The 10,858-nt window shown below is 60.3% G+C and overlaps 1 protein-coding gene across 4 annotated transcripts in view; it reads right to left on the reverse strand.

The window, feature by feature from the left end:
• Positions 1 to 394: 394 nt before the first annotated feature.
• The window catches only part of LOC140001057 (retinal guanylyl cyclase 1-like), a 20,397-nt gene continuing 9,933 nt past the window's right edge, over positions 395 to 10,858 (reverse strand). Inside the window, exons 5-21 of one of the 4 annotated variants that reach the window (XM_072032192.1) lie at positions 10,677 to 10,761; positions 10,482 to 10,578; positions 9,623 to 9,727; positions 9,264 to 9,347; positions 8,895 to 8,975; positions 8,156 to 8,332; positions 7,350 to 7,506; positions 6,609 to 6,758; positions 6,093 to 6,241; positions 5,466 to 5,629; positions 4,788 to 4,980; positions 4,146 to 4,320; positions 3,855 to 3,953; positions 3,193 to 3,287; positions 2,023 to 2,108; positions 1,378 to 1,488; positions 395 to 844 (exon numbers count right to left, since the gene is read on the reverse strand). In XM_072032192.1, the coding sequence (XP_071888293.1) occupies positions 1,398 to 1,488; positions 2,023 to 2,108; positions 3,193 to 3,287; positions 3,855 to 3,953; positions 4,146 to 4,320; positions 4,788 to 4,980; positions 5,466 to 5,629; positions 6,093 to 6,241; positions 6,609 to 6,758; positions 7,350 to 7,506; positions 8,156 to 8,332; positions 8,895 to 8,975; positions 9,264 to 9,347; positions 9,623 to 9,727; positions 10,482 to 10,578; positions 10,677 to 10,761 (1,988 nt within the window). In that variant the 3' untranslated portion in view covers positions 395 to 844; positions 1,378 to 1,397. Of the gene's footprint in view, positions 891 to 1,377; positions 1,489 to 2,022; positions 2,109 to 3,192; positions 3,288 to 3,854; positions 3,954 to 4,145; positions 4,321 to 4,787; positions 4,981 to 5,465; positions 5,630 to 6,092; positions 6,242 to 6,608; positions 6,759 to 7,349; positions 7,507 to 8,155; positions 8,333 to 8,894; positions 8,976 to 9,263; positions 9,348 to 9,622; positions 9,728 to 10,481; positions 10,579 to 10,676; positions 10,762 to 10,858 lie in introns of all 4 variants that reach the window. The other 3 variants (XM_072032190.1, XM_072032191.1, XM_072032193.1) reach the window with 3 other exon arrangements.

A 10,858-nucleotide genomic window follows, 5' to 3' on the forward strand; every position in this document is an offset into this window, starting at 1 on the left:
GGGCAGCTTGTTACGGACACAGTCTGGGTCTCCCCTCCCCTTTAAGACACCCCCCTAAATACAAAACCAAGATGGCTGATTTGGCACGGGCTTGGTCCGTGTCCTTCTTCCTATTTAAGACGCCCTCAAGGCCAAATCCAAGATGGCCAACTTGGTACGGACCAGGTCTGTGTCTCCCCTCCCCTTTTCAAACCCCCCCAAGGCCAAATCCAAGATGGCCAACCTCGTACGGACCAGTTCCGCGCCCCCCTCCCCTTTAAGCCTCCCCAGCCCCAAGGCCGCCCTCCCCCTCCAGCCCAGCCGCCACCCTGGGGTTGCCCCTTTATCAGTCGAGAACTTTTTGTTTTTTTTTGTCTACAGACAAATATCCTGGGAGGCGGGGCCCGAGCTGCCCCCACCCCTTTACTTCACATTTTTGGTCTACAGAAAAATATTCCAGCCCTTTGGGGGGGGGGGGGGGGGAAGGGCGGGGGGGGGGACACAAAAAGGGGGTGGGCGGCGCTGTCCCTTTAAGAGGCCACGCCCAGATCAGGAGGCCACGCCCCCTTTAGGAAGCCCCGCCCCTTTAGGGGCATTTTGTGTCCCCAGACAAAAATCCCCCGCCCGCCTCTGCCTTCCCCTTTAAGAGCGGGGGAGGGGCTTCCAGTGACGTCACTGGCCCCGGGGGGGCAGGGCAGCCAATCAGCACGCTGGCCTCTCCCCTCCGGGCTGGGAGGACCAATCCCAGCGCGCCGCGGGCTCGGCCCGGTCCCGCGCTGCACCGCTTCCAAGATGGCCGCTGTCCCAGCATGCTGTGCGCCCTTGGCGATGTCCCATGATGCCCCGGGGCCGGGGGGGCTGCCTGCTGGGGGGAACAGCGGCCCAGAATGCACCGGGGCAGCGCTCTGGGCCTAGGAAGGATCATAGAGTGGGGCTAGGAGACGCTCTAGCTGCGTCTCTGTGGTTTTGGGGGTCATAGAGAGGTGCTCTGGAGGTACAGGGAGGCTGCTCTCTATGGTCTGGAGGACTCAATGCCCTCTGTGACCATAGAAAGGGGTGATCTGGGGGTGCAGAGTGGCACCCTTTGCGCAACTCTATGGTCTGGAGGACTCAATACACTCCATTGCTCTGTGACCATAGAGAAGAGCCCTCCAGCAGTACAGAGCTGCACCCTTGGGACAACTCTATGGTCTGGAGGACTCTGTGCTCTCTGTAGCTCTGTGACCATAGAGAAGAGCACTATGGTGGTGCAGAGCGGCACACTAGGTACAACTCTATGGTCTGGAGGACTGTGTGGCATTACCACTGGGGGGGGCAGTGATTGGCGGGGCCATTTTGTGGGCGGGGCCTGTGTGGGTGGGGTGGGGTGGGCGTGGTTTGGGGTGGGCGTGGTCTCACCTGGCCCCTCCCCCTGGGGGCTATTTGAGCACCTGCCCCGGCCGCGCCTTCTCCAGCTTGCGGCGCCGCTCGGCTGGGATCTCGTCCAGGCTGATGCCGTGGTTGCTGGCCCTGGGTGGGGGGAGAAAGGGGGGGAAGGCAAATAAAGGGGGAGGGAAAGGGGTGGTACCGGACCCACCCCATCCCTGACCCTCAACCCCTGGGGTGGGGGGGGGGCTGGGCATCTTGGGGAGTCCTGCACCCCCCGATGCTCCCCCAGGGTGTTTGGGTGTCCCCCCCCACGAGACCCAACTGTGCCCCCCCCCAGTTTCCCTAGGAACCAAGGACCCATGCATCCCCCCCACCCCTATAGGACCCAGGTGCCACCCCATGAGACCCAGATTCCCTGCCCCCAAATCTCCCAGGTGCTCCCCACCCCATAGGACCCAGGTGTCCCCCCGTACAGCTCCCAGCTACTCCCCCCACCCCTACAGGATCCAGATACCCCCCCCATGGGACCTGGGTGCCCCCCTGGCCCTATAATGTCCAGGTATCCCCCCCATAGTTCCCGTGTTCTACCCCCCCCAGCCCGTATAGGACCCAGGTGCCCCCCAGTTTCCAGGTGCCCCCCCCCCAACTCTATGGACCCGGGAGCCCCCCACTCACCCCGGCAGCAGGTCAGGGGGCGTGGGGATGGGCTTGGTGAAGCCCTCACGCCCCACCAGCCAGTATGTGTCCTCCACGCCTTTCCCCTGCAGGATGGCCACGTCATGGGGCAGTGGGGCGACAGGGGCAGGCGGGGGCAATAATCGTGATAAAGAGACAGTGGGGGGCAATAGTCACGATAAAGGAGCAATAGAGTGGGCAAAAGTCATGATAATGAGGCAAAGGGGGGCAATAGTCATCAGAAAAGGGCAATAGAGCGGGCAATAGTCATGATAAGGAGGCAATGGGGAACAATAGGGACAATAGTTGTGATAAAGGTGCAATAAAGTGGACAATAGTCATGAGAAAAGGGCAATAGAGCAGGCAATAGTCATGATAAAGAGGTAATGGGGGGCAGTAGTCACGATAAAGAGGCAATGGGGAACAATAGTTGTGATAAAGGGGCAATAGTCATGATAAAGAGGCAATAGGGGTCAATAGTTGTGATAAAGGTGCAATAAAGTGGACAATAGTCATGATAAAGGGGCGATAGTGGGCAATAGTTGTGATAAAGGTGCATTAGAGTGGGCAATAGTGATAAAGGGGTGTTAGTTACAATTGGGTGGGCAATAGTCATGATTAAGAGACAACGGGAGCAATACTCATGATAGAGGGGCAATAGTTGTGACAAAGGGGCAATAGAGGGGCATTAGGGGGCAATATTTTTGATAAAGGGACAGTAGAAGCAATGAGGGGCAATAGTTGTGATAACGAGGCAATAGTCACGATAAAGAGGCATTGGGGGGCAATAAGGCAGCAGAGGGGCAAATATGGTGGCAATAGGGGGAAATGGGGGGCATGGAGGAATGGGGGGGGCAAAGGAGGCAATTAAGGGGCAATAAGGGGGGCAATAGAAGTGGTAAAGGGGCCTTGGGGCAACACAAGGGGCAGTAAGGATACGAGGGTGATAAGGGAACAATGAGGGGCAATGAGGGGGGCAATTAATGGAGCAATTAGGGGAAATGTGGGGCAACAAGGGGACAATGGGGAAATAAAGGGACTCTAAGTGGAAAATAGGGGCAATAAGGGAAGCGTGGGGGGGTTGGGTGAAAAGAGGAGGTCTGAGGGCACTTGAGGGGCACGGGAGGGCTCTATGAGGGTCTGGAGGGGCAATGAGGACCCGAGGGGCACCTTGAGCTCGGTCTTGCCCCGGATGTCCACCTTGAAGCCCTCCTGCAGTGCCAGTAGGATGGCCACCGTGCGGGCGTTGACGTGGATCCGGTATGCTGCAGGGACATGGGTGTCACCGGGGCCACGCCATGTCACCCTGTGTCACCCCATCCTCCCACGTCCCTCCGTTGTCCCGTGCCACCATGTCCACGGGACACAGGGTCGGAGGGATGCATGGCAGGACGTGTGGTGGAACCCATGGGGACATAAACAAGTGGGGGACACGGGGACACGCACAGGTGGAGGACATACGGGGACACGTGGAGGACATGTGGGGAAATGTCTGGAGGATACACAGGGACACGTGGAGGACACTTGGTGGGACACATGAATGATGCGTAGGGGAACGTGGGGGACACAAGGGGACGTGGAGGCAGAGGATGCATAGGGACATGCATTTGGAGGAAACAAGGGGACACGTGGAGGACACGAGGGGACACACGGAGACACACAGAGAATGCACGGCGGGATGTGCATTTGGAGGACGTGTGAAGGACACGTGTGGAGGATGCGCAGAGGCATGGATGTGGAGGACACATGGGGACACACGTGCAGGACACTTGGGGACACCTGACGTGCCACCACACACACACGGAGGGGACATCTGGGGAGGGGGCACTCACGCAGGCCCGTGGACTCCATGCGTGACGCCGTGTTGACGGTGTCCCCGAAGAGGCAGTAGCGCGGCATGGTGAGCCCCACGACGCCGGCCACGCAGGGCCCTGCAAAGGGGCGGGGCGTCGGGGGGTGTGGTCACGATGGGTGTGGTCACGATAGGGCGTGGTCACGATAGGGTGTGGTCATGGGGGCGTGGTCACAAAATGTCATGGGGGGGGAAGGTATGGCCAACGGGTCATGGCCACGTTGACCGTTGGCCAACAGACGATGCGGCCTCCATGGGGGGGTGGCCTTACCGGAGTGGAGGCCGATGCGGATGCGGACGGGCACCTCGGGCATGTGGCGCATCTTGAAGGTGCCGACGGAGCTGAGGATGTCGAGGGACATGTTGGCGATCTCGCCGGCGTGGCGGTTCCCGTTGCGCTTGGGCAGCCCCGAGGCCACCATGTAGGCGTCCCCGATGGTCTCCACCTGCGGGGATGGGGCAGTGGGGGGGGGACACAGGGCAAGTCACAGCAGGGTCACGGCCACCAGGGTCCTCACCTCAATGCTGATGGTGGCCTTGGCTATGGGTTGTGGGAGAGGGCATGGAGGTGGCCATGATTTGGTATGGCCACCAGTGCCATCATGACACGGATGCCACCAGGCATCCATGTCACCTTGAAGGTGTCACTGAGGACCTTGGGGACCCGTAACCACATTTGCTTGGTGGCCGTGTCCCATATCTGCAGGGTGAGGTGGTCAAAACACAACCACCTCTGGTGGGCCAATGGCCTCCAGTGCTGCGGGGTGAATGCATCCCCTCACAGATGTCACTGAGGACTACGGGGACCCCCGGACACAGCCACTTGGTGGCCATCTCTCATGTTGGGAGCTGGCCAAAGTCCAGCTGTGACCCATAGGGCCATCACACCAGTGTCCCGGGGTGTCCTTGTCACCTTGTAGACGTCATGGGAGCCGATGATGGCATCGAAGAGGGTGTAGAGGTCGTTGAGGAGGTCGACCACCTCGATGGGCTCGCTCATGGCAGAGATGGTGGTGAAGCCCACGATGTCGCTGAAGTAGAGCGTCACCTCCTCGAAGTACTCGGGCTCCACAGGGGTGCCCATCTTCAGCGCCTCAGCCACCGACCTGCATGGGAAGACAGCAGGGTTCCCCAAATTCCCAGGATCCCCAAATCTTCACTGTACCCCAAAGGAGATCCACTTGTCCTGTGTGGACCTCCAGCCACCCACTGACTGTAGCCATGGGGACCAAAGGGACCATGGGGACAGGGCAGGACTGGGAGATCCTGATGTCCCCATCTCAGGGCACATAGATGGGGTCTGCAGGGACATGGCCATATTGTCCTCAGTGGCCATATCTGCCCTCTCCGCCCCTACAGACCTGGGGCAGGGTCAATGGATTATGGTCAACACCATGATCCCCCATGATCCACAACATCCCCAATGGCCACCTTCTCTAGCCCCATGGACCCAGAAGGGGACACAGCCAACCCTTATCTGTCCCCAAAAACCATGGCCACCACCTCCATCCCCAGGGACCCGTATTGGGTCTATGAGGCCACAGACAACCCCAACCCCGTGTAAGTCCCAAATGCTGCCCCAGGGACCCACGGGGGCAACATCTGGGTGAGGAGCTTGTCGGTCTTCTGCTTCTCAATCTCCAGCTCCTCCGTGCGCTCACGGATGAGGTCTTCCAGGTTGCTGGAGTACTGCTCCAGCATGCGCAGCATGGAGTCGATGATGTTGGTCTTCCGGCCCTTGTTGATGCTTTTGAACTGCCATGAATCCCCACAAAGTTGGGTCAGTCCCACCCAAAACCTCACCCAAAGTTGGGTCAGTCCTACCCAACCCTATCTCCCTTGTCCTGTATCATCTCATACTGGCCCCACCCAACCCAGTACCTACCTCCAAGTTTGGTCCATCCCAACTCCAAAACTAAGGTCCTGCATGCTACCATGGTGCTCCCATCCCATCCTGTCCTGTCCTGTCCCATCCCATCCCATCACACTCATCCCATCCCCATCATGACCATCCCATCCCATCCCATCCCATTGTGTCTATCCCATCCCATCCCATCCCATCCCATCCCATCCCATCCCATCCCATCCCATCCCATCCCATCCCATCCCATCCCATCATGCCTATCCTGTCCCATCCCATTCCACAGTGCCTATCACATTACATCGTGCTTATCCCTTCCCATCCCATCCCACCCCATCCCACCCCACCTCGTCCCACCTGGTCGAAGATCTGGTCAATGGTGGGCCGCCTCTCGGGCTGCTCGCTCCAGCACTGCTTCATCAGGTGGATGCACTCCAGTGGCGCCTGGTCAGCTGACACCGCCGGGCGGCACAGTGGGGGTGGCCGTGTCACCTTCTCGATGATCTCTGGGGACACACGTGTCACCGGGAGGGTGATGGTGGTGGAAATCCAGGTGTGGTGGGTTGGGTGGTGGTAGAAACGTTGGGGGTGGTAAGTGAGGGGTGTCCTGTATGGTACCAGGGGTCAAATGGGTGGCCCAGGGCTGTCGGGGGAAGGGTCTGGAGATGCCTGGGGGAGGTTTTGGGGGAGTCAATGGGTTGGGGGAACCTGGAGAGGGGCATAGAGGGGTCTCAGAGGTGTTTGGAGGAGATCCTGGGGTCTCCAAGAGGGTTCCTGAGGTGGTGCCAGAAGCTCTGGAGGGGCAGTCCCTGGGGTGTTCTGGTGGAACTGGTGATGCTGGTGGGTGTTACTGGTGGCACTGGGGGGCGGTACCTTCAGGGGGCAGTCCCAGCATGCAGTAGGGGCCGCTGCGGCAGATCACCTCCTGCATGATGATGCCGATGCCGTAGATGTCACCCCGGAAGGAGCCGCGACGCTCCAGTGCCGCGTCCCGCAGCAACTCTGGCGCCGTCCACAGTCGCTCTGGGAGAGGGCGGGGCCACTCTTGGACACGCCCCCTCCACCACGGCCCCGCCCCCTCCACCTCCAGGCCCCGCCCCTCATGGCCAGCACCCATGGGTGGTGAAGCCCACCATGGACGGTGTGGTCACCAAATTGGCATGGCTAGACCATGCCCCCAACTGAAAGCCGTGCCCACCACGGACCTCACCCACAGCTGGGAGTAGCCACGCCCCTGTCTGGAAGCCCCGCCCCCAGGCACCATGGCTCCACCCCCAGTTTAGAAGCACCTCCCCCCATGCTGCACCCAACGCCGAGCCCTGGGTTGGCTTGAAGACCCCACCCACATCTCAGAGGCCCCGCCCACATTCCTGACCCCGCCCCCAGACCATGCCCCGCCCCTCAGCCCAGCTTCCACGCCCCCACACCCATAAGCCCCGCCTCCACCCCATAGTCCTTGCCTCCACCCCATAGATCCCACGTCTTCCAATTGCCTCAGCCTCCTTCTCCTGGCCTCCCACCCATGCCCAAGCCCCGCCCCATCTCCACAAGCCACACCCCCATTTTAGACCACGCCCATCAATCAGCCCCCACCCCCCCAAGCCCCGCCCTCACCCTGTGCCTTTGGGGTAGGGGTGTGCACCCTCTGGGCCTCCAGCAGCTCGTTGTAGCCGTGGTCGGTGACCTTCAGCACGAAGCGCCCGTCCACCACGCAGTTACGGGACTTGAGACGCCCGTGGACCACGTCGCGGTGGTGCAGGTACCGCATGCCCTGCCGGACAGACGGACATGGTGGCGTCACCGTCACCCATCGCTGTCATCGTCACCACGGCTGGGAAGGTGTTGTGCACCTTGGCCATCACCACCATGGCCACCATCACCATGGCCATCACTACCATGGTCATCACCACCATGGTCATTGCACCATGGCCAACACCATGGCCATCACCACCATGGTCATCACAACCATGGCCACTGCCATGGCATTACCCTGGCATCACCATAATCACCCCCACCATGGCCACTATCATCATGGCTATCACCATGATGTGTCACTGTCCTGGCATCACCATGACCACCACCACCATGGTGACTGTCACAGCATTGCCCTGGCACCACCATGATCACCACCACCATGGTCACCACCACGCATACCAGCCAGTGAACTTCACCTCAGATACCACAGTGGCCACCATGGTCACCATTAAAGTTGCCACCGTGGCTATCACCACGATGAGGGCCACCACCATGGCCACCCGTAGAGCCATCACCATGCATCCTGCCACCACACTATCACCAAGGCCACCACCATCACCACCACCACCACAAACCATGGCAACCACCAAGACACAGTGACCGGCATCACCACTCACATGGTCACTATGCTTGCTGCCACGGCCACCACTGCTCCCCCCCGTCACCTTGATGAGGTCGATGAGGAGGGAAGACTTGAACATCCAGTCCAGCTTCATGTCCTCGTTGCGCAGCAGGTCCTCCAGGCTGCCCCGGGAGCAGTGCTCTGAGACGATGGCGAAGATGCCACAGTCGTGGAAGAAGCCCAGGAAGAGGTTGACGTTCTCGTGGCGCAGGTCACGCAGCTGCCCCGGGGCCAGAGAACGCGTGGGACAAGGCCTGGCATTGTCCCCCGTGGCCCGACACTGTCCCCTTTCCCCTGATGTTGTCTCCCCATAGGCCAGCATTGTCCCCCATGACACAGCATTGTCCCCACGGCCCAGCATTGTCATCCATGGCCCAACATTGTCATCCCAACCCACTGTTGCTCTCCGTGACCCAACATTGTCCCCATTGCCCCACATTGTCGTCTATGGCTCAATGTTATCCATGACCCAACATTGTTATCCATGACCACAACGTTGTCTCCATGACCCAATGTGGTCCCCATGACCCAACGTGATCCCCATGTCCCAATGTCACCCCCATGACCCAACATTGTCCCCAAGGCCCAGTGTTTTCCCCATAACTCAACATTATCCCCATGACACAACATTGCCTCCTTGCCTCAATGTCATCCCCATGACCCAACGTTTTCTCCATAACCCAACACTGACCCCATGACCCAACGTGGTCCCCATGACCCAATGTCATCCCCATGACCCAATGACGTCCCTGTGACCCAACATGGTCTTCACAGCCCCTCACCTTGCAGAAGGCCAGCTTGGTGGCTGGCTTCACCTCACTGTGCTGATCTCCGGGGAACTTCTTGAGCCAGACCCAGTCGCCCTGGGGGAGCGGAGCTGGTGATGCCTCACCCCCATCTCCTTCCTCCTCCTCCACCAGCAGCCCCAACCCAACACCCAACCCTCATACAAGCCACTAGAAAATCCCCACTCATTTGTCTGTCCTCAAGAAGGAGTGGTCAAAAGCCACACGACCCCTCTCTTTGACTCCCCCCTCCAGCACCCCAATTGGGGCCACCACAGGGGGACACCAAGGTGGTGGACTAGGGATGGGGTGGGGCTTGAGGGCAAATTTGGGGCAGAAACAGTGGGTTTTGTGCTTTCAACTTACCTGCACGGAGGCGACAAGGCCCTGTTGGTTAAACAAAAGGAGGAGGAGGGGGAGGTGGCTGTTGCCCCCTGGGGTTTCGGCTTCCTGCAGGAAAGGGCAGGAAGCAGCTGTCAATCATTGGCCCCAAGAGCTGTCAATCATCTGGCCAGGATGTGGGGTGGGGGAGCTGGGGGTCCCCTCCCCCCCCCGCCCTTCAGTGGTGGAGGGGGGAACAGGGGTGTCCCCAAGGAGGTGGCCCTGCCTTGTCGCCCCCGGAGGTGGCAGATGGTGGTGGTGGGAAGGGGTAAGGTAACGGGAAGGGTGACGTGGGGAGAGGAGGGGAGGGAACACACAGGGAGGATGACACAGGGGTGTCCTACCTCGGCGATGGCCACATTGGTGGTGTCGGGGGCTGCGGTCACACTTCGGATGCTCTTGGTGTCCCCACCACTGCGGCCAGCCAGGCTTGTGCGGCTGCCATCCACCTGTGGCACGGGGACGGGTCAGGATGCAGCCCATGGGGACATGTGGGACATGGCACCCATGGAGACGTGTCACCCAAGGGGGGACATCACCCACGGAGACCCACCAGCCCGTGGATATTCTCCTGGGTGCTGGGGGAGACCTCAGGCCATGGGAATGCATCACCCATTGGGGCACGTTTTCCATGGGGGCCCAGCAACCATGGATCTCCCCCCAAGGTTGAAGTTGGACATGGGGGCGAAGCCAGGCTTTGAGGATCCATCATACATGGGGACACGTCACCCGTGGGGACCCTCAGCCCCCAGGAGGCCCAGCTTGGTCACAGGGGCACCTTAGGCCACAGGGACGCATCATCCATGGAGACATGTCATTCGTGGGGACACATCACCCATGGGCACCTCACAGTCCCTAGATCCCCTCCCTGAGGCCATCTTGGTCATGGGGAAGACACCAGGTCATGGGAACACATCACCCATGGGACCCTGTCACTCAGGGGAACATGGAACCTATGAAGTCCCACCAGCCCATGGATCTCCTCCCGAGATCCATGGGGAGATGTCAGGCCATGGAGAGACATCAACTATAGGGACACGTCACCCAAGGGGGGCCACCAGCCCATGGTTCCCCTCCCAAGGCTGAGCATGACCGTGGGGCACAGCGTTGCCTTTCCAGCCACTACTTGGGCCACTGAGTCCCCAGGTGACTGTGTCTCCTACAGAGGTCCCCCCTCATCACTGAGTCCCCCCAGACCCTCACCCGCTTGTTGCTCTGGGTGTTGATGAAGGTCAGGTCCTCCATGGTGAGGATGATCTTGTTGGGCCCTTTCATCAGCTGGGCCTGCTGGATGCGGCGTCTGCAGGGAGGGGACATGGAAGCTGCTGGGGTGGCCACATGGGGGACCCTGAGGTCTCCCCTGAGCCCCACGGCACCTTATGGGGTGGTGGCACCCACCTGATGAAGCAGGCAAGGGCAGCCCCTGCTGCGATGAGGGCGGAGACGAGGACGAAAATGAGGAGGACGAAGGTGGCATCCACCCCTGGGGTGGAGAGGGAAAGAGGTGGAAGGGTGCCACGGCCCAGAGGAGCCACCCATGGCCTCCAAGAGTGGGCCATGGCCACCCACGCCCACCCATG

The sequence above is a fragment of the Anas platyrhynchos genome, chromosome 37 (assembly GCF_047663525.1).
Source record: "Anas platyrhynchos isolate ZD024472 breed Pekin duck chromosome 37, IASCAAS_PekinDuck_T2T, whole genome shotgun sequence".
NCBI lineage: Eukaryota > Metazoa > Chordata > Aves > Anseriformes > Anatidae > Anas > Anas platyrhynchos.